This window comes from Suncus etruscus, chromosome 3, assembly GCF_024139225.1.
Source record: "Suncus etruscus isolate mSunEtr1 chromosome 3, mSunEtr1.pri.cur, whole genome shotgun sequence".
In the NCBI taxonomy this organism is placed as follows: domain Eukaryota; kingdom Metazoa; phylum Chordata; class Mammalia; order Eulipotyphla; family Soricidae; genus Suncus; species Suncus etruscus.
This window is the reverse complement of record NC_064850.1, coordinates 37,250,705-37,274,591: the sequence shown is the minus strand read 5'-3', so window position 1 is coordinate 37,274,591 and position 23,887 is coordinate 37,250,705. Positions and strand designations below refer to the sequence as shown.

General features: G+C 39.8%; 1 protein-coding gene across 1 annotated transcript in view; it reads right to left on the bottom strand.

The window, feature by feature from the left end:
- The window catches only part of UNC79 (unc-79 homolog, NALCN channel complex subunit), a 307,457-nt gene that overhangs the window by 236,325 nt on the left and 47,245 nt on the right, over positions 1-23,887 (bottom strand). Inside the window, exons 3-5 of the mRNA XM_049769769.1 lie at positions 19,559-19,704; positions 15,358-15,528; positions 3,436-3,528 (exon numbers count right to left, since the gene is read on the bottom strand). Of these exons, the coding sequence (XP_049625726.1) occupies positions 3,436-3,528; positions 15,358-15,528; positions 19,559-19,704 (410 nt within the window). The remainder of the gene's footprint in view (positions 1-3,435; positions 3,529-15,357; positions 15,529-19,558; positions 19,705-23,887) is intronic.

The following is a 23,887-nucleotide window of genomic DNA, read 5'->3' as shown; positions in this document are numbered from 1 at the left end:
AATAGCTGAATCTTTTCTCGAGGTCTCTTTGTGAAAAGAATCAACATGCAGAGCTAAAGTGATGGTACAGCAGTAGGGCACTTTTCTTACACATAGATTCTATCCCTCGCATCCCATATGATCCCCCAAGCACTACCAGTAATAATTTCTTAATGTAGAGCCAGGAGTAAAGAGTAATTCCTGAGTAATGCCCTGGTATTGTAAAAAAAGAAAAAAAAAGAAAGATCATGTGGCCAATTACCAAACCTTTGTCACCAAGTGCCATCAATGTTTGTTCCTTGATCATTCCTCAATCTTAAGTGACTCTATTCACAAATCCAGGTTGGTCTATATTCACATTGTCTCTTTCTGATTATTTTCCCCTTAACCCACTCATAATCTTTTTATGCCATCCAATGGGATATGGGATAAACTGGAACCCCACACACAAAGACACAACTTCTCGTACATTCTGGCCATCTCACCCCTACTTTGAGTTCAGCTCTGGTACTTCCTATTTTCCTCCTGGCCAGGCTCCCTCCAAAAACATAAAATTCCTCTACCCAGAAGTCCCCACCCCATCTCAGCATTTATCAATGTTATTCACTCATTCTTCAGATATCAGACCGACTATTACCTTCCTGGAGTAGTCCTCTCTATCCTCTTCAATAAAAGAAGACACCCTCTCCCCATTATAGCATCTCCATGAAGTATGGCCTTCCATGATTGGAAGCAGTTGTCAAGTTGAACCTCTATGTTTGCTCTCATAATTATTTGATAAATGCCTTATTCTTCCTCAATAGCATAAGCTTTGCAAGTCAAGGTCAAAAGTCTGCTCTGTTTGATTCATCACAGTCTCCCTCATGCCTGGTACATGATGGAAACTCAGGGGCTGACTACTGAGTATATCCTCTAAAATTGGGATTTTGTGGTCGAACCATTACTGTCAACTTTCTTTTTCCCAGTGTCTACTAGTCATCATGTGTCTGCTACTGACCTTATTCCAAGGAGCGTGATGGCAACTCCCTGAATATCCCTAGAGAGTCCCTCCATGTAAACCACTCTCCCTCTCAAATGCCCCATTTCCACTATCAGTCAAAAGAATCTATGCCTCACTCAGTCTGAGTGACATGCAGCTTTTCCTGATCACTTCAACCCACTCTTCTTCCACAAATGAGCTGACAGTCAGTATTTATGGAGTACTTTTCACCTCCTCCATTGTAAGTCAATGAAATATGTGCATGAGCCCCATCTTGCCAACATGAGCTCTATAGAAAAGCACCATAATTGACTTTCCTGGGTGGTCTCCATGGTGCCAAGAAAGTCCCACATACACAAGGAATCATGCAGTATCTGTGACTTTAAGAATGACTGTTCCTAATCCCCTGCAGGATACTTGCAGTCTCTCCCAAGAATGAAGGTCTACCATTCAGTCCCCACAGCCCCAAGGGCCTTGCTTCTTGACAATCTGCCATTAAAGAGAATAGTTTGGGGAGCTCGAAAGTCAGCTCAGCAACTCAAAGCAAGTGGACTAACAAGCAAGAAGCAGCTGAACTCAAACTCCTTTACCTCATATGTGCTCAGGCAATCCTGACAGCTTTGCTATTTAGAATCCCAAACAAGAGAAGAGGAAGTCTGGGGTCCCAGATGTAACTGTTAGTAATAGAATAAATAACGAAAAACATTCCCCCATGAACAGAGACAAAAATAAGAATTTGGAAATAACCGAAGGAACTCTGATCACAGTGGTTTCTGGTAATAAGGATAAATAGCACCAATCCTACCATTATAGATCGTGCACAGACAATTCACCTGTCACTGCTATTGCTGCTAAACTTTATACAGACTCATTAAAAGTTCAAAACAAAATTTTAAGTTTTTGCAGAAACATATAATTCCCATTTTATAGATGAGAAAACTAGGCCAAATAACCTAAGTAGAGGCAGGAGCGATATTACAATGGGTAGGACATTTGCCTTGCACACAGCCAACCCGGGTTCAGTCTCCAGCGTCCTGTATCACTCGAACCCGATAGGAAGAATTCCTGAATGCAGAGCCAGGAATAACACCTGGGCACTACCAGGTGTGGCACCAAAACAAAACAAAACAAAAAAATAATAACCAGGGGCCGGGTAGGTGGCGCTGGAGGTAAGGTGTCTGCCTTGCAAGCGCTAGCATAGGACGGACCGCGGTTCGATCCCCCGGCGTCCCATATGGTCCCCCCTAAGCCAGGGGCGATTTCTGAGCGCATAGCCAGGAGTAACCCCTGAGCGTCAAACGGGTGTGGCCCAAAAACCAAAAAAAAAAAAAAAATAATAATAACCAGAGTGAATGCATACTCAGAGATGAGCCAACAAATATGTGATCCCCGAGCACATGATTTAATGGGTACTTCAATAATCCCTGGGAGTCTTTAGGCCAGACATAAAGAGATGCAACATCCTGAACTATATACACTTCAAACTCATAAAAAAAAAATCATAAGAATTTCACAGATCAAGGATGATACCCAGACAAAAAAGCATTCAGACCTTGAATGAAAAAGTTTCTTAATTCCTACTCCTGAGTGAAAAAAAAGTGCTTATTTATTTATTGACCTAGCAAATAAGTAAAAGAATGAAAAAAGTACCACCAAATTCATCCACTTTCAAGCCAATCTCCAATGAAAATAAAACCTGAGCGTATAGTTTAACATGTGATTCCAGCATTTGGCCCCCCTTTTAAAGTTGACTCTCCAAAGTCTGTCTGCGAAGAACCACATAAAATGCAATCTCACTGTTATTCAAAGAGACATAAATGGAAAAAAAAATGAAATATTACTTTCCATTTGTCCAACTACATGCAAATATTGCGGTAATGCTCAGTTGAAAGCTACTGTCATTTCCCATGGCATTAGTGGGAACACTGAAATCCAATCAAGCCCTTTAAGCTCAATCCTCTCTTTGATATGAAAACAGAAATGTGGTAAAAGATTGACTATGATTAAAGATACTTCTATATGCCTCTACAGCAGCAAGTTGACAAAAAACACAGGCAGCTTTTCTATTTCTAACTGATCTATTTTAATTTTAAAGTATTAATACTTTCAAGTCAATATTCTAATACTATCTCCTCAGACATTCTAAAAATCTTAGTAGCCATCACAATAGCCACTATGAGCAACACATTCTTCTTTTTTTTTTTTTTTTTTTGGTTTTTGGGTCACACCCAGCAGCGCTCAGGAGTTACTCCTGGCTCCATGCTCAGAAATCGCTCCTAGCAGGCACGGGGGACCATATGGGATGCCAGGGTTTGAACCAATGACTTTCTGCATGAAAGGCAAACGCCCACCTTCATGCTATCTCTCCGGCCCCTAAGCAACACATTCTTCACAACATGAGTATTTCTATCCTGCTAATTTGACTTTGATATCTTGTTTCAATGTTGGTTTTGGAACAAATCAAGACACATACTTACCTGGGTTAGATGTGTACTGCATTGCAATCATTAGCATGGATGACGCAGACAAATTGACATGGGCTGGAACCCCTTCTCTCCTGGAGGATCCCACTGAAACCAAAGAGTCTTCATTAGACATAATCCCTCTCGATAGATAGATAGATAGATGATAGATAGATAGATAGATGATAGATAGATAGATAGATAGATAGATAGATAGATAGATAGATAGATAGATAGATAGATAGATAATAGATAGAAAGACAGATATGCATTCCTCAATCTATGTAGTATATGCAGGGACACACTCATTTCAGACTACTTAGGAGAGTTCAAATAATTTTGTAAGTTTCAACCTGGATCCAGGGAGAGAGTTTCAAGTGCTTGAACATATGCTGAATATGCAGAGGCCCCAAACTCAATCCCTAGCAAATCTCCCTGAGTCCTGGCCCCCCACACCAACCCTCCCCAGCACCAGGCTAAAGTATTGACCTGTCTGGCCCAATTAGCAGATTTGTTTAAGTAACACCAGGAATGGCTCCTGGGATCTCCTGAGTACTTCTTGGTAGCACACTCTTTATCCCAATAATATGTTCCAACCAAAATCAATAGCAGTTTGCACCAAAAAGTAAAATAAAATAAAATCCCTCCTAGCTTCTAAGTGCTCCAGTTGCAGTCAATGGGCCACAGCAGTAAAAAGCAACATGAAGCTGAACGATGTCTGAAGGAAGGGGCATGCTTTTATCAAGAGTTGTACTGAGACTGCTTCTTGTTCCCAGAATGCTTCTAGTAAGGTGGGAAAGAAAGAAAACATGGGTTTCTCCATGTGCCCAAATCTAAAGACATGCTTTAATGCATTCTTCTAAGAAGGTAAAAATCAGGAGCCAGAGCAACAGCACAGCAGTAGGGCATTTGCCTTGCATGCAGCTGACTCAGGATGGACCTAGATTTGATCCCCGGTGTCCCATATGGTCCCCCGAGCCAGGAGCAATTTCTGAGCGCATAGCCAGGAGTAACCCCTGAACGTCATTGGGTGTGGTCCAAAAACCAATAAATAAATAAATAAATAAATAAATAAATAAATAAATAAGATAATACAAATCAAAGATCACTGACCCCATTCGAACATATCAATGTTTAGAGATGCAGATGACATGCTAAGTCTACTTAGAATAGGTACCTTATTGATTCTGTTACACAGACATGTTTCAAATCATGTATCATAAGCACAGCCATCAATTCAATATTCTTTTTAAAGCACACAAACAATTTTAAAATCCATACAAGTAACCTCAACCTTGGGATCTTCACCCCCAAGAAGAACCGTTGATTTGTTTCCAGAGTTTACCATCTTCGTCTTCACTGGAGCCATTAGAACTATCGCAACTTTGGAAACTGTGAAAGATGCCATCTCGGAACCTTTTAGCATATGCCAGAAGTGTTTAATCAGAGCAAGCTGGTTTCTTCCAACTTCATCTAATCGTTGCAAAATCATGCTCTCCTTGTGATAATCACTTATATGATGACTTCTGGGATATCTTTAAGTGGCTTATTGACGATTTCATCCAACACTATATTCAACTTCTTCCTCTCTCCTTTTATTGATATGTATCAAGTAACCTCTGTACACATTCAAGACTAGTCATTGTTGTTTTGGGTTTTGTTTTATTTTGTTTGGGGTAGGGCTATATCCAGTGGTGCTCAGGGCTTACTCCTTGTTCTGTGTTCAGAAATCACCCTAGTGGGCTAGGAAAACCATCTGGGGTGCTAGGGAACAAACCTGGGTCAGCCATGTCCCAATCCACTGTGTTATCTCCATGATTCCTAAAATAGTCTTGAGGGAAATCATTGGGAGTAATGTATGTTTATTATTCTAAACATAGCAATTGAAAGAGGAACTATAATAGGAGAAATATAATAGGAGAGACATTTGGAGAACTTTCTAAAACATGAATTCTTTTTTTCTTAGGTCTAATTGCATAAGTGGAAGAAACCTCTGTTAAGATTTGAACTTATATGAAATCCTGCCAATAAGAAATGAAGGGAACAGTAAACAGTGATGAGAGTCCCTCCAAAAGTCACATCTCAAGTTCTGATACCTCGTAGAAAAGCTTATGAATGTAGACAACAACACACAAAAAAGTCAAAGGACCTTAAAATTAGCTTGATTTTTCAATGTTATATTCAAGGACAATATGTGAGCATGTTATCTCACCTACAAAAAAATACAATGAGTGAAAAGAAAATAGTCGATGGGGCTAGGGAGAGTTTGAAGTGGTAGAACATATGCCTAGAATGCTTGAGACCCTGAGTTGGAACCCCAAAACTACGTGTTTTTGTCCCTCCTGTCACCAACAAGAATATAGTCCTGGCAGCCAAGCATCTTTGAGTGTGGCCCTGGTGGTCACCAGGCACCACCTGACCAAGTTCTGCAGGCAATAAAAGGTCCTGGTACCCAAACTCCTATTTTATTTTGTTATGTTTTGTTTTATTTACCTGGCAATACTCGGGGGTTATTCCCAGCTCTGCACTCAGGAATCACTCCTGGCAATACCCAGGGGTCATATAGGATGACAGGGAACAAACCCAGGTCAGCCACATCCAAGGCAAGTGCCCAACCCACTGTACCATCATTCTAGCCTCCCCTTATAATGCACAAATATTATAACAAAATTACTAACATATTGCAAAATATTTTTCATATAACAGAAGACAAATTTTAACCTGATTTATTTTTATATAAAGGATTTAGTGACCTTTTCTTATATAGTAGATGGTTTCCTTTACCTAAACAAACAGATTTTGAAGCTCTGTTCACCTTATTTTCTCCTATGAATCCCTTAAGGCTGGGCTTCTACTCACCCACCAAACCAGAGTATTTGTTTTGGGTGGCTACATTCGTTTGACTATTCAATCTATGTATAATGAAGAAACAAAGACATGGAAGCCAGTTTACCCTTAGAAAACATTGATAAATCAAGAACAAAGATCTTATGTCAACTCCTAAAGAACAAGACATAGTTACTGTCAAATTTAGTCTGGAGAGTTTGTGAAAATTCAGCTTTGGGAGTTTTTCTAGGAGGCCCAGCTAGTCAGTTTGGAAGCAGGACAACCATACTTAGAACAAGTACCAGAGAAATTCTGGTGCGGGAAGGACCTCTGCTCAGTCCTAGGAGAACCCAAAAAGGAAAAGCAAGAAAAAGATCCCCTAGGTGGGAGGCTGTTCCCTGAGACCCTTTGAGTTTGGGTTTAATTTTACTTTAGGAGATGAAGGTGATTTCTAATCCCAAAGATAGAACCCAGGGGCCAGAGTGATAGCACAGTGATAGAATATTTGCCTTGCACACAGCTGCTCAGGACAGACCTGGGTTCCCCCAAGTCAGGTGCAAAGCCAGGAGTAACCCTGATATCATGGGTGTGACCCAAAAACCAAAAGCAAACAAACAACAAAACAACCAAGGTAGAACCCAAAGCACTGGGGCTGGAACAGTAGTCCAGCAAATAAACCACTTGAGACTAACCCAGGTTCTTTCTTTGGTACTGCCTATGCACCCCCAATCTCCACCAGGAATGATCACTGAGTACAGAGCTATGAAGACCACCAAATATGGCCACCCAAAACAGGAAGAAACAGGAAAAAGAAAGCATGACTCTACCACTGTGCCACATTCCCATGCCGACCCTTCCTTTATACCATTTTATCATAGAAGGAAAGAAATGAAAGATATGTCTCTAACAAAATCAAGGAAAATTATTTCATAGACATGTATATATTTGGCCATTCCTTTGGAGACAAGTCTTTCTACCTTTCTTTTATTTATATAAAGTCTTTATATGAACAAAGTCTTTAACAATAAGCATCTAGGACATAAAATCTAGCATTGAAAGATCTGAGAATCCCAGTGCCTGGAGGCTTTTAGAAAGAGACACCCGAACCTCTCAGGTGATTTGGGGAAGGTCTCTTTAGAGAAAAGCCCAAGTGGCTCCATGATCATTTAAATCCCTCCTGCTCCACAAGCCCATGGGTTCCCTCAGGGATGCAAGCTACAAGCCAAAAGCAATCCCCCGGATCAAGCCCCAGGAAATTAGCTCCAATTCTTCCCTAAACAGACAGCGCCTTGCAATTTCTTAGCGTCTAACAGACTGAATAAAATCCCCACAATTCTAATTTAATAAACATGCCCAGGCACACGTCACTGATTGAATCTTGTTAAAAAGGCCTGATGTAAACAGATGTGCTGCCTGGCCCCAGGAGGGTGTATGAAGCCAAAACTACACACCATGGAAGGAAGGAAGGAGTGAGCAGACACAAGAATGTTTTACATGTAATCGTGTGTTCAGGAAACACATCTTTAAGTCCTATGTTCTGGCCTGCCCAATTCCACCAGGACTTCCCTCCCTTCTCTGCTCCTTCTCTGAACAATAATAATTCGTTCATCTGCTCCTTGTTCCATAATTCTTGTACAGAACGCCCATGTGTCTCATCAAAAATAAGGTCTGGGGGAAAAAAAACATTGGATCAGAGAGAAACCCAATGGTTTTTAGGAGAGCATTGGTCTTATTATGGGCACTACAAAGTGAGCAATCTTTGTGGCAAAGAATCGGGTCTCATATTCACTCAATAAGAATCTTGATTTCAGCACCTTCTCTTCTGACAGTCACTGCTCTTGGCTCTAGAAATCCTGTCAACACAATAGGCAAGTCTTTGTCTTGATACAGCTTAAATGCTAAGCAGTGCCATTCATTACCAGAGCCAGTAGCCAAATGAGGCAATTGCAGCTAATGGAGTTACCCTAAAATACAGCTCATGGCCTCACTAGACCCATTCTATGTGCTTCCTGACCACCCCTGGTTAAAGGTAGCTGGCTTGGGCAGTGCTGAGAAGTATGAAAGGCCTGTTGCCAGAGGAATGGGCCAACAAATTCTGTGTAGCTGTTTAGAACCCAGCAAGGGTTGAGAGAGAAAGTGATGGAAGGCTGATTTCATCTAGAGAGAAGGTCAAGAAGGCCATGCTCACAGGGGTGATACAAGACTCAAGCAAATCCTATGACTGTGAGGGCAGGGGAAGGTTTGATGACACTGAGAAGGCCTGGGATTGGGGCACTCTGTAATCTGAGATGGGGGAAACAGCACCCTGCAAAAGAGTGGAGAAAGTGCCAGAGACACTTGGTGAAGCAGGAAGCAGGTTGGTCAAGACATGATGGAGGGATCAATGGAAAGTCACCAGACTGTTCTAAAGACAATAAGATGACCTGACGAACATGTTCAGAGGTGACTCTGGGTTTGAGTGAAGGGATAGACTATGGGAGCACTGAGAGAAATGAGAGGCAGCCCATGCAAAAGCTGCCTATGGGTCCCCATGAGAGATAGGGGGGAAGAAGGGATCTGTGTTGGGATATATTTGAAGAAGTCCTTCGGGTCTCCGATCGTTTTTCAGAACTAAGGCTGATAATGGACTAAAGGGTACGGTGAATAAAGCCTCCTGGAGCCAATTTTGCCAGAAGTATTTCCTGCTCCTGACCAGGCAACAGAACTGCTTCCTGTGCTGGCCAGATCATGATCACGATGAGCCACTTGACTGCTCATGTAGAGGTCATCGTGCTTCTGAGTGACAGTTTAAATGGGAAGTTCCCTGTGCTTCTTTCAGCAGGATGCACTAGCTCAACAATAGGGGAGACTACCACACCCCAACTCTCATATTTATCTGCACTAAATATATGCAGATTGGAAAGAATCAAATAAAGTCACAGAGAGGCCAGAGAGCAAATACAAGGAGTAAGGTTCTTGCCTTGCACATGGCCACTCAATCCCTGGCACCACCTATGGTCCCTTAAACCCTACTAAGAGTGATCACTGAGCATGTAACCAGGAGTAAGTCTTGAGTGCTGCCAGATGTATCTCAAATATCCCCCCCCCCCAAGTAAAGATTGTTCAATACCACTGTAGAGCAGAGTTGGGTTTCCAGAGATCAAATCCTAGTAGAACAATTACTGATGTTCTATAATAAACCCTCTAGGGGAGGAAAAATCCCAAGACCTAGTGCATGTGGCCTTATTGCAGGCAATAGTTAAGATGATAAAATTTGACATGGGAATAACATAGGAAAAAATAACGGGAGTAAAAAAACCGTGGGAATGGGAACAGAGTACCAAAATCAGTTCCATGAAACTAGACGTGTTATTCATTTGACTATGTGTTTGGTTCTGTTTCACAATCAAATTAACATTATACAAAACTCAAAGATCATTCCTGCATATTTGTTTTGATTTCACAACAAACATGCTTTGTTGACGGGATGGGAAGATAAGATCATTCACAATATACAACTAAGGAAATACAAGTTGGATGAGGTTAGGACAGTTGCCAATAAAGGACAGAAATTTAGTTTTCTGCATTCCTGTTCCAAAACATTCCCCAGTATCCAACAAACAGTTCCTCACGCAGAGGAAAGTCCACCTTCTACAAATACTGACTGACTGGCTAGAGCTGGGAATATAGTCAAGTGGCAGGGCACATGCCCCTATGTGTGAGGCCCCGGGCTTGATACCTGGCACTTCATAGCCTCTGCAATAGTGTGAAGAGTGAGCTCCTCTACAAAAAAACAATTAAAACATTTTAAATTAAAAAAAAGGAAAATATTGGGGCCGGAGAGATAGCATGGAGGTAAGGCATTTGCCTTGCATGCAGAAGGATGTTGGTTTGAATCTCGGCATTCCATATGATCCCCCCTCCATGCCTCCCAGGGGCGATTTCTGAGCTTAGAGCCAAGAGGAATCCCTGAGCGCTGCTGGGTGTGACCCAAAAACCACAATATATATATATATATATATATATATATATATATATATATATATATATAAAGACAATAAATTATATATCATCAATTCCTGCAATTTATTGTCTTTTTAATGTATTTCTTAATCTCTGGAAAACTCTAATCACACAACATACATCCTTTTTAGTAAAAGGAAACAAAAATGATCAATCCCACATCAATGACATAGAAATAGATATTCAATTAAGTAAGACATTTGGGTTTGGATTTGTTTCTGTTTTTAGAGGATGGGTCACATCCCGCAATTCTCAGGAACTAGTCCAGGCTCTGTGCTCCAAATCAGCTACATGCAAGACAAATGCCTTCACCCTACACTCTCTTCAGTCCATACACTTGTTTTTAAATCAGTGTTAGAATATTTGTTAGGAGGGTAAATAGCTTTTTCAGGAAATTTAAGTTGAAAGAGAAACTAGAGGGGATAAGAGTCCATTTGAAAGGCATGCGCTACAAGACTCTTAGTTATTTAATTTCCCTAGCATCCTTATAATTGCAGCAATGTTACTGTGAATTTGAAATCAGCTTTTTATTTTAATCAATTAAAATTGGGATCACCTTTTTCTCTTCTCCACCAAAGTAGCATCTTCCTAACATCCAGATCTCAATTTGGTCCAGAAATCACAACTCCTTTATTGGAAGGAGGTTTCCATGGTGAAATGCAAATGACTTTTTCAATTCTTAGTAACTTCTTTAATATGTTTTCAATAAACAAAGCCTACTGCACATATTTGAAATTAAAAAGAAAACTAAAGAAATGTATCTTTCTTAAAGGAGTTGAAAAGTCTATCTCAAAAGAAATTTGCCTACTAAATTGAAGTTGATTCTTCTGTATCCTTGCAAAGAGGGTTACTTGATTGGTTAATTACTAGTCTAATTAATTATTGAGGGAGTCACACCCATATTGTTCAGGGGCTATTCCTGGCTCTGTGCTCAAGCGTGAACCCTGAGCAGTGCTCAGGAGACCATATATTTTGCAGAAATCGAACCAAGGTCAGCGGCATGTGAGGCAATGTCCTAGCTTTCTTAATCCTTGTACTATATCTCTAGCTCAATAGGAATAGTTTAAAAAAGAAAAACACTTGGGCGGAGTGGTGGTAGCACAGTGATAGGGCATTTGCTTTGCACTTGACTGACCCAGGATGGATGCGGGTTCGATCCCCAGCATCCCATATAGTCCCCAGGCCTGCCAAGAGCAATTTTTGAGCATAAAGCCAGGAGTAACCTCTGTGCGCTGCTGGGTGTGGCCAAAAAAAAAAAAAAAAGAAAAGAAAAGCACAGTAACTATTTGTGACAAAAGTGACATGACAGAAGCTATGAGATTACAGGTGTTTTGTGCATCTGAAACCTAGATACTATAAGCCATAGTTACCTCGAATATTTTTTTAATGAATGACATTTTTTTTAACAAGGGACCTAACTGAAATGATAAATGGATCTTAGCAGGAAGGGACTGCAACACCTCATTAGATCCACTTGGGAGCTCAGAATGGCATCTTCCAGATCCTTAATGATGCCATCAGTTAACACCTGAAAAACCACCCGTGTCTTCCACTTAACCTTGAGAGCAACGTTATACTAAGCTAGAAAAGCCTTAAAGACTTGATCAGTTCTCTAAAAAAAAAAAAAATGCAACCTCCTCCTCTTCTGAGTCCTGAAATAAAAATGTTCTGGAAGGAGTGAAACACTCCACTCTTATCTGGGTTAGAAATTCAAGACGCTAAAACAACTGCCACAAATAGAAACATCATGGGTATAAGCAATGAAGATTCATTCTCCAGCCAGTTCATCTGAACATGAGGATTCTGGAAGCCAAATCCTGTCAGTGAGTCTGTGCTCTCTGTCTTACCTTGTGAAGGAACAAAGACAAGAGAAATACGTAGAGCACTTCTTTGAATTTGGCCTGAAAGGTTAGTACGATCACTTTCAAGTTTTCTAAACCTGAAAGATGCCATATGGGGCCAAAGTAATAGTACGTTAGGCAAGACACTTGTCTTGTATGCGGCCAATCCAGGTTCGATCCTCACATCCCTGAGCACTGTCAGAGTGGTCTCAGAACTAGACATAAGCAAGCCCTAAGTATAGCATGATGTGGACCCAAATCAAACAACCCCCAAAAAATGGCGCACAGAGCTGATTCCCAAGAATGGTGACCAGCAAGGGAGAACAGAACTAAGGGATCCAAAGAGAAAACCAGAATGATAAAATGACAGCACAAAGCCAATGGTCAGATTAAAGAGAAGAGTGAGACAGAAACTATCACCCAGATCTATAAAGCCTGAATATTACCAGAGAAGTTGAATCTTTTTTCCACATCCCTCCTTTACCATTTCAGGAACCCCAAGTCTGATGCTTATAACATTGGAAGTTTAATGGTCACCAAGAGATTCTTCAAAATCAGCACTAAAACTCACCCCAACTCCATAAGCTCAGTTTGCTATTTTGCTTTCCTTGGTTGCCAAAGTTCACACTTTCTTTTTTTTTTTTTGATTTTTGGGCCACACCCGTTGACGCTCAGGGGTTACTCCTGGCTATGCGCTCAGAAGTTGCTCCTGGCTTGGGGGACCATATGGGACACCGGGGGATTGAACCACGGTCCGTCCAAGGCTAGCGCAGGCAAGGCAGGCACCTTACCTCTTGCGCCACCGCCCGGCCCCAAGTTCACACTTTCTTAAGTAAGGATTTCTTAAGTAGGGGACTGCAAGACATGTTTGGGGGTCTGTGTTTCTCATTAAGTAGAATTTCATAATCAAGGGAGGAAGAAGCAAATGACCAGATGTCACAGGACTAACGTCAGAGGCCTGATATAGTCAAATACCTTTCCTCAAGCCCTGCAGTTATTTTTACAAAATGTGTATAGTATATTCAATTAAATATGAGGGGAAATGTCATCCCCATGCTCTTCTTTCCCTTTTATTCACACACACACACACACACACACACACACACACACACACACACACACTTTGGGTTTTGGACCACATCCAACCATGCTTAGGGCTTACTCTTGGCTCTGTGCTCAGAGATCACTCCGAAAAGGACTCAGGGGACCATATAGGGTGCCAGATATTGAAATGTGTGCAAGAAAAGCCCCTTTCTTTTTTTTTTGTTTTTGTTTTTGTTTTTGTTTGTTTTGTTTTTGGGCCACACCCGTTTGATGCTCAGGGGTTACTCCTGGCTATGTGCTCAGAAATCGCCCCTGGCTTGGGGGGACCATATGGGACGCCGGGGGATCGGACCGAGGTCCTTCCTTGGCTAGCGCTTGCAAGGCAGACACCTTACCTCCAGCGCCACCTACCCGGCCCCAAGAAAAGCCCCTTTCTTGCTGTACTATCTCTCCAGCCATTTTCCTTTCTATTGGATATACAACCAGCAGTACTTTTGGGGTTTACCAGGGCTACACTTAGTGATGTTTCATGGGGGCACATGGGGGGAGGGAGAGATGCAGTGTTTATTCAGGTTTATTCTCTACTCTGATCCCAACCTTCTCCTCTATTTTCCCCCTTCCAGCCCTTAGATAATTATTTCATTTATTTTTTTAATTTATTTATTTTTTGGTTTTTGGGTCACACCCAGCAGTGCTCAGGGGTTGCTCCTGGCTCTATGCTCAGAAATCGCTCCTGGCAGGCTCAGGGGACCATATTGGATGCCGGGATTCGAACCACCGACCTTCTGCGTGAAAGGCAAATGCCTTACCTCCATGCTATCTCTCCGGCCTTCCGATAATTATTTTATTATCTTGATTCGGGGATTACCCAGTAGTGTTGGGACTTACTACTGGCCATGTGCTCAGGAATCACTGGGTGTGCTAAGGGTGAAACAGTATCAAGTAGCAAGCTATCGCTTTAGCCCTAAACCTGCTAATCTTAAAAAAAATATTTTTTAATTCCAATGCCAGAGTTTAAAAGTTAAAACGTTAAAACAAAACATGAAACACTTGAGAGAGCTCAAAGGACTAGTGTTGGAGGCCTGAGTTCAATCTCAGATACCACATAGGCTCCTGAGCACTGAGCCAGGAATAAACCTCAGTACTACACACCAATACACAGGAAAATAAAAGAATAAAGAAACAAGCAAACAGGACTACTGCATTCTAATGTACAGATTAAACTACATGACTACATTCACTGATCCACACTTCATACTTGTCAGAAAAGATAGGAAAAGAAAAAAAGTAAACTAAGACCAACTGAACACCAGACAATATTTCAGCACTTGAACAATATTCCAAAACAACTTATTTCCAAATAAGAAACAGAAATGTTAGGTAAGTTCCCTCAAATTGTACCTCTAGTTGGGAGAAGCACTACAATTTGAATCTAATTCCTAAATCCGCCTTATTTTTTCCAGAATATCTAGTGAAACAAAGATGAATTCATTATGCATTAATAACTTTTTAAAAATTAGAAAAAATTTTTATCCTTAAAACCACCTCCCAGTGTGCTATCCCTTTTTTATTGCTCTACTTCCAGGAAAGCCCAAAGAATCCAATCTATAAGAGGGAGGTTGAGCGCAAACCCTTATTTATAACAGAACAGAAGCTGCAGGCTTTTGCTTCTTTCAATGTTTTCATAAATGTTAACTCGCCTCATCATCACAACATCCTTGTGAGGGAAGGCTGATGCTATCATCATTCTGGAAATAAGGTTTCAATTTCACAAGTAGCCCAACCTCACTCTGAGGATTATGGGCAGAATTGGAATTAGGAGCTATGGGTCCTGACTTTGGTCCTTCCCAGCATGTCCTGCTGTCTTCAGATACAACGATAAGCATCACTATCACTGAGGCAGCACCTTAGCTCCACCTTCTCTTCCAAAGTGGGAAAAGAGACCTAACTTGCATTTAGCAAAGACAGACTGTGCTGTGACACGTTTGTTCTTTCCTGTAAAACCAACCCATGTAAGTACAAAAGTGCAAAGGCATAAATCATTTCATTGTTTTGCCATAATAGGCTTTCTGAGAAGATTCAATTTGCTTCATGAGCACAGGCGTGGAGCAAGGGATGCCATTATAATCTTACAGCTCTGTAGCCCGTTAACAGTGAAAGCAATTCCCCTTCATATAATACATAAAAAAAAAAAAAATCCAGCATCAGCGAAGATGAAACTTACATATAGCCATTGGTAGAAAAGATGTGCTAAGATACTCAATTATATCCTTGTGCAGAAACGGAGGAAAAGTGGCTAACGTTGAAATCATCGTGTAGGGCAAAGTACTCAGAATATCATCATTGAGAAAGGGTAGCAAACACGTAGTTGTATAAAATATCGACTGTCCAAGATCTACAAAACAAAATTGATAATCAGTCACGGAATGTTTCGCTGCTTAACAAGTAAGTCCTAAATTTACACTTTAAGGTTTTTGGGGTTTTGTTAGTTTATTTTTTTTCAGTATCATTGTGTAGGTAACATGTTTTTAATAGTATCAACCTTTATAGTTTGGGAGAGTCACAGTAACTTCACCTCACTAAAATGCTTAAGATCCTTCGAACAAAGTCCTTATGTTACTTCTAATCTACCTTTCCCCTATCCCCAACACCTGCCCATCCATCTCAGCCTCCTGATTTAGTAATCTTGGATTTGTAATCCAAGGCCAAGGGTTTCTCATCATTTGCTACGATCTAGTCCCTTGTTTTGTTTCTCTCTATAGTCCACAAATGAATGAGCTCTTCTAGTATTTGGCCTTACATTTTAAGTTTCTATCAACGGGTTTGAACTGCAAGCAACTACTATTCATTCCTTTCCTAGTAAGAATTCGGAAGCAGACAGCTTAGTATAGCTCTCAGCATCTAGAGAAACTGCACGGTAATGTCTGGTGAGTGACTGCATGAAGCAAGAACCATGTCTAGTCAAGAAGTTCTTCAACTCTCCACTGGTTTTCAGTGATACTCGTCTTTGATGCCATAAATAAAAAAAAAGCACTTGGCCTGTGGGAATGAATCCTGAAAGGCCTCCAGCAGTCTTACCTGCATTCTCTTTTACACAAGGAAACTGAGATGTTAAGTTATTTTCCCACCGGAAGTGACAAAGCTATTTCTGCTTCCCCCCACCACACCCCCTTCTTCCCACATCTGGAGCCTTGTGCAGTGGACTCCCTCGCATCTCCTGCAGAAGGAGGGATGCAGCAGACACCATGTGTGCCCATGTCCATCAGTTGATTGAGGTCATGAAAGGCATTGCCCACCCCTCCAGTCGCCCCAATCGAACTCACTCCATTTCAACCTGGTGAAATGGTAACACCACAGTACCTACCTCGCTTCATTAGAAGGACAGTTAGGAGGTTTAAGTGAGATAAAAGTGAAGTGCTTTAGTACAGCACATCATGTGTGCTCCATAAATGTTAGCCTTGTAAGTTTTAACATTAATAGTTACTATTGTGACCTACACAGGGAGTAAAAAATAGAGGACAATTCAAACACCACAAACTGCGTAGCTTTCAAACGCTTGTAGACCGAACCCCATGACACAGAATGTAGAGTCTGGTGCTTTTGAACTTTCCCAAACAGAAGTGGTCAATAATGACATCATCATCATCATCATAATAATAATAACAACAACAACAACAACATGGACTGCTTTCTGTTTCCACTATAAAAAAAAGCACATGAGGCTTGTCAGTTCTCAGGCAGGTTAATCTTCTGAAAGCAGCTATAAATGCCTAATGTTACTTCTGATGGTTATTAAAACTAATCTGGTATCTCAATAGCAGACACACCCACTGACCATGAGGGGATGTGGGCGCAATGGGGACTGGTAAATAGGAGATGGTCAACTTGGGTCAGGCTGAAAAAAGTGAGCTTGAATTCAGAAATGTTTTAATAAGAACTGAGGCTGTGCCTAAAAGATGCCTCTGCTGAATTTTAACCTAGTTACATGCCATTAGACCTTCGAGGGGCCTGAGTGCCCTCCGGGCAGGCTTTTAAAATAAGGAAATTAAGTATTGTAGAGTGGAAGGCATTGTCCAAGATCATCGAAGAGTTCATAGTTAAACTGCAATAAAGAAGCAGCCTAATGCCTTCCAGGACATCTCACAGCTCCCTTGAGTTCATCAGGGTTCTCAAACTGGTGTATGGAAAGTATCCAAGGGGCTGGTTAAAATTCAGTTCTCTGGGCATGGAGAAATAAAACAGGAGTTAAGGTGCAAGCCCTCCATGTGGCTGGCCCCAGTTCAATCCCTGGCACCAGATGGTCTTCTAAGTACTTCTGAGTGTGGCATTGGAGGCCACCAAGTACCACTACGATGGCCCAGGTCATCTTCAGCAACACAGGGCCTGAGCAGCACCACATGCTCGGGCCCTTGCATTAGTCCAGTTAGACAAGAATTGCTTGGAGGGGTCCCCAGATCTTTTGGACACCACTTGGGAGACTCCCAATAAAGAAAAAGAAAAATCCAACCAAGATCTAGGAAACCCAAAGAGATAGTACAGAGGGAAGGGCGTTTGCCTTGCAAGCTCAACCTAGGTATAATTCCTAGCACCTCATACCACCTCCCTAAACCCCATCAGAAGTGGTTCCTGAGTGTAGGTAGAGGCAGGAGTCAGTCCTGAGAACTTCCATGTATGACTCCCCAACTAAAATAGACCCTCCCCTCTGTGATTCTTCTCCAGGAATCCCAGCAGGAGCCAGAATGCCATGTTCAAGCTCTCTAGATGACCCTTTTCCTCAAGCCTGACTTCAAGACACAATTCTGTGTTTTTAAATCTCCCAGGAATCATCTAGAGAGATTATTTTCCCCTATCTCATAGGGGAAAAAGATAGCTCTCTTATACAAAACAAGAACATTGTAGCATACTGATAACAATAAAGAGGAAAATCACAAAAAAAAAATTAGCTGTTGATATCATAGCAAAACACCAGGCACCCTCACAACAACTACTATCATTCTTCACATTTTAATTTACACATTCATTGCAATTAAATATTAGGTCCGAGTTGCCAAATTGAATGCTTTGACCACAGGGCCGTAAAGACAAATAGAGAAGAAATACAGTGGCTCATCCCAGGGCTGGACAGGGCAATAGTGACTTTAGGACAGGCCACCACAAAAGCACTGTCAAACTCGCAAGGCCAAACTCTGAGATCTGACATTCAATGAGGCACCTTCTTTTATATAGTTCAGGGCTGGAAGCAGACCCCAACCCAGGAGCCAAGGCTTAAGAGAGCTACAGGAGAGAAAGAGAGAGAGAGAGAGACAGAGAGAGAGAGAGAGAGAGAGAGAGAGAGAGAGCTACAGAATGATACTCTGAGCAAATTTACCAATTTCAACATTTTTATAACTATGGCAACACAATTAAAAATACAATAAAAACAAATTCAACAATCAATATTTCGCAATTTTTGCAAGCATCGATTTTTTTCTAGTTTAATTAGAAACATATCTTATTAAGTACATCCATAAGCATTCTCTCAGGAGTATAACTATATCTCAAAGGCAAAATCATGCCCTCCACCCACCCATTTCCCCAAAATCCCAATTTTTCTTTATAAGGTGACTTTAATAGCACAGATGCTTCAAAATTAAGATATCTAAATTTTTAAGAGCTCATGATCTGCTCCCCTCCCAAAAAAATCTCTTTTTTATGTATGTCTTCCAATTTCATTCTTCCAAATATAATCTGAAATAGCTAAGCAAGCTAATATTGTACTTCATTTCAGAAGAATTTGGTAAGGAAACAAGAGAAAGAAATTAACTGAAGACATAGTAGAAAGGGGGAAAAGTTAAGAAAAGAATACTCAGGCTTCCATTCTACTATTTCTGTATAACAAATGCCATCTATGGCATCTCTGTATACTGGACCACTGTGCTAACATTTTATAACAACTACTGATCCATTAAATTTGCAAAAGTTCTTAGAGATTTCAGCTTATCTAACCTTCTAGGTTTGAAGAGAGTAAAAACGAGTCCCAGAGAAAGTCTCTGATTGACCCTCAGAAGTCACAAGTTTAGTCGATAGATTAATAACTCTTCTGAAATGTTTGATTCTGACAATGAGGAGAAAGTTTTAAAATTTTAAAGTCTTAGCCCCCTTGTTATCATTTCAACCAGAATTTCCATGTAAAGTTGAAAGAAAAATGAAATCTATTCAGAGTCTAGTCTGTTAACAGTCTTCTTTTTTTTTCTCTAGACCATTGCCCTCAACACATCCCTCTGGATATACATCAGCAAAAAAAACAACAACAACAACACAAAAATATCATAGGATGGCAAACACCATAATTAACTTTCAAGCAATTTAGTCCAATAACAGCAAGTTTCCAACAGCCACCAAAAAAAAAAAAAAAAAAAATACAAAGGGTTGAGTAAAAGGCTCACCGTGTTGGCCATGCTGTAGTAAAGGAACTAGATCCAGGAGAGTCACCAAAGTCACGTAGAGGCCTTGATAGTCCAAAGAAGGGTAGTCTGACAAGTGAGCATCACGACTTTGCAGGCCACGTTCAGAGGGAGCATCTCGCAGGACGCTGTAAAGGAGGGAGCGAGTAACAGTAGGGTTGATGGAACTGACCTGCGGTCTTAGAGATGGGGTGAGTGGGAATGGCACAGGAAAAAGACACATGGTCATGGGCACTGTCAAATTGGAGGCATCTTGGCTTTCCTTCTTCCCTGTGCGGGACAAAATGCTGTTGGGGGGACAAAGAAAAAAAAGAGACAACAAAGACACAAAGAACAGCACATTACATTGAAATGACACTCTAAAACAAATAATAAAACACCAGATATAATCCCACATAAGATGCAATTGCCACACCAGCCGGGTCTCAAGAATCTAGAAGGGAACACCGAGCTTCACGCTCAGCAAGACCAATAACACCGGGTTGAGTTTGTGGAAGTTGCATTGCATCTCATGTGTTATCTGGTGAGTAAGGAGCAAAAATATAAAAATGCATGTTTCAGTGCCAAACCCATGTTTTACAGTTTATCAATTTGGTGAACAAGGTTCCCTGGAAGGCAAAAACAAAAGCTTCATCTCACAAGGAAGGGCTATTATTCCTAATCACAAGGAGTTTTTAAAGCAAGGGAAGTTTTCACTAAGACTTTATTCATCGGGAAGATGAAAACTTGCAAAATATAGGTACGGCACTTGGAGAAACATGTTTTAGCAAAGAATAAACATGTGCGTTTGTTAAGAAAGTCTTAAAAATCACATGTTTATTGCATCAAAATAATGTCTATATGTATTTTATGATACTGTTTCATGACATTCTGTCAGTATCATTTGAGATAATGAAGTTTAAACAGGCATATGAGTTTAGAAATAATACATATTTCTAAAATGTTAGAGCTAAACTACATTGGAGAAGCTATAAAATAAGATATAGTAGATGGTCAGTAGCATATGTTTGTGAGCTAATGATAATGGTTATTTATGTGTGTTATTTTAATTTTGCATGTTAGGGAGGAAACATTTTATTTTATGAATACAAACAGTGGCTTATTAAATAGTTACCTTGAAACTCTAAAGACTAAGCAAGCAGTATCTCATTTTGCTGTACAACATACAATAGATCTCATATATTACTGCTGCTACTTACGTTATTACTCAACAAAACTCACTAAAAACTAAAGGAAAGATAATTTAGAAAGTTAAAAAAAAGTTTTACGGGAATAATAGTGAAATTCCAAAAATAAATTGGCATTCTTTTAGCCTTATTTTTTTTAATAAAAACCTTTTAGTAAAGCAAGAAAGTAGAAAAGTTGCTAATTTAAAAATAGAAGTGACTGTTTAGTCAAATATTTAGTTTTTTAAAATTAAGTTATATTATGTATCATTAAGAAATAACTATACATTCTAATAATAATATCTGCTGGACTTAAAAAGTGATTTTATCTAGTATGCTTATATGTCAATCAAAATAGGTAACGATTTAGAAATGTTTCATAACAAAAATTACCTTGTTTCCACTTAATTCTATGTGCATCAAACATTTCTAAGTTCTTAGGTATACTATTACAATTTACAATTTTATAGTGATGTGAAAAATTGGTTAGTGTCAATCATGCTTGCTATGTCAAATTTACATTTATTTTTATTAACTCAGTGCAAAATATATTACAATGTAAGGAAAAATAACTACATGCTTTTTATTTTCCATGTGCCTAATTTACCTCGATTTCCTTTGTCTTCTGTTACCCAATGTCCAGGGGAAAACAATTAATAATAATAAAAATAATTTCAGAATAATTATATAAGCGTTCTTAGCAATAAATAACTTAAGATTTAATGTAACTTTTTTTTCTTTTAAAGGGATTTAATCTACATTTGTGTGTGTGATGTATTTAGCTTGATAAGCTTATACTTAACATTGGAATAATATCAACATTCCAGTTACCCCTTGCATGCCTATTTTTACTATAAATGTCATCAGATTTTTCATCAGACTTTGCATCTATCTCATAGAAATCGATTACTCTTAAAAAGCACCACCTTTTGATGCTAACACTCTTAATAAGCCCAGTCACCAAAAATCTTTTTAATTCTAGAGGACTTTATCCCAACTGAATATTCCTTTACAATCGCAATGAATATCAGTTATATATAATATTTTCCAACCTTAGTCCTAAATTAGCCTACTCCCAGCAACTTTTCAAAATTACAAGAAATAGATATTATAAAACTGGTAGCAGAACATCATTTTGCTTTTGAGAACAAAAATAGCTCTAAATCATATTTAATGCCAGCCTTTAAATTAAGTACAGTGCTTTAGTAAAAGCCTTCCTTGGTGGGAGAAATACAGCAAATAATTTTTTTTAAATATCCATAGTAAGCTTCCAAAGTTTGGTATAATTTACAAACACTAGGCAAATCAACTTCGGCAATGCCACCTCGGTTTTTTTTTCTTTCCTGTATATGCTGGATTCCCAAATGGCACTAGCAACAACTTCATCCATGCAGGGAGGGAAGTATATCAGTGTTTGAAGCAGTAAAGCTTCTCTCTCACTGCCTTGAGAGTTAATCATTGGATGAGGTTGAGAAAAATAAAAATGGCTGAAGATGAGTTCTTTATGAAACCAGTTTTAAGTTACCATTCATGTTTGAATGTAAGGAAATGTTTTCATTTGTGAAAAAACTAAAGAAGGGTTCATGAATAAATGTACAATGCATTGTGATTTTATGATGTGTTGTGAAGTTTATTCAGAAAAATAAATAAACTTATTTCCCCAACCAAACTACCTAACTTGGGCATGACTAAAAAAGAAAAAAAGAAAACATCTGAAATTCCCCAGCTGAAATTCTTTCCCAGAGATCTTCACCCCCAACCAAAAATAATATTAAGGATGCTCTGCTCAGAAGACTTTGACCCAGCAGGCAACTTATCACCTCTCTATCTCCTTCATAAGATCCTCTTTACCAGCCAATAAATTCCAATAATAAAGGAAGTGAGAAAAGACCTCTGTGGGTAGGGGAGAGATGAGAAGTTGTCCTGGGGTGTTAATAACATAGTAAATTAATATGTCAAGTAGAGTTCTATACTATTAAAATTTTTGACATTTGAGGTGAAACTAAAGACTAAATGAAATTCCCTTAGTCCTCTCCACTCAAAAGCTACCCTGTAGATTTCACATACATAATTTAATGGCCTATTCACTCACCCTCAGCAGTTAGAAATTAGAAGTCAATGAAGGTGATTGGGTTAATCCCACTTAAAAACATATTAAACATTTTCCAAAGAGTTAACCATAAATAGGTGTCCCGAAACATAATGTCTGTTTACAATCTTTTATGTGCAAACAGCTTGAGTAACACCAGAAGAGAGATAGAGTTGAGGACAGATTCCCAAAAGAATATTTGTCATAGCAAGACTTGAAACCTTATGTTTTATCAGGCAAAAGCAAGATCCCTAAAGGAGAACCTGAATGTTTAAGAGATGGCCACAGAATGGTTCTAGCAGAAAGAGCAGATTCCTTGGAGGTTTTGAGTAGAGATTAAACGACATGATCCTCATGGCATGGAGATGAATTTTTGCTTGGCCCCTCGGTCACTACTAAGGGGCTAAGTGTATGTTCTCCAAGAGATTCAGACGGACTCAAGGCAATTCAACTCAACATTGACTGATTCCCTTCTAAAGGTCAAACACAACTCTATGTGCAAGGTGGAGCCTGTTGAGTAACACACCAGTCTTGCCTTCTACTAGGGCACCCTCATAATCTCTAATAGGAGAAAGCTACAATTATAAACTAAATGGACATATGTGAACTACTTGCAATGAGATAGTTGTGGTCTAACAAAACTTCACTCCTACCATACAGAAAATACCTAACCCTGCTCAAGGACCTGTGAGTATGTGAAAGTCCCAGAGGCCTCTTTCTGTAAAAGAGCAACCTAGACCCAAATGAAGTCGCTGGATCTTCAAGTTACATATTTTAAACCAAATTATATTTTTTTAAACTTTCTGGATAATATCCAAAAAAGGAAGAAGAAATTGGGTAGGGGGAGAGACCACAGAAAATATCAGTCTGTGAGGTTTTATCTAATTCTTCCTTCTTATTTCTAAGAATCAGAATTTTGAAAGTGAGAAGTACTTTTCAAGATTTTTTTTAAAAGAAATATATTCAATCCCAGCATCCCATATGGTCCCCCAAGCCAGGATCGGTTTTTGAGCACATAGCCTGGAGTAACCCCTGAGTGTCACCAGGTGTGGCCCA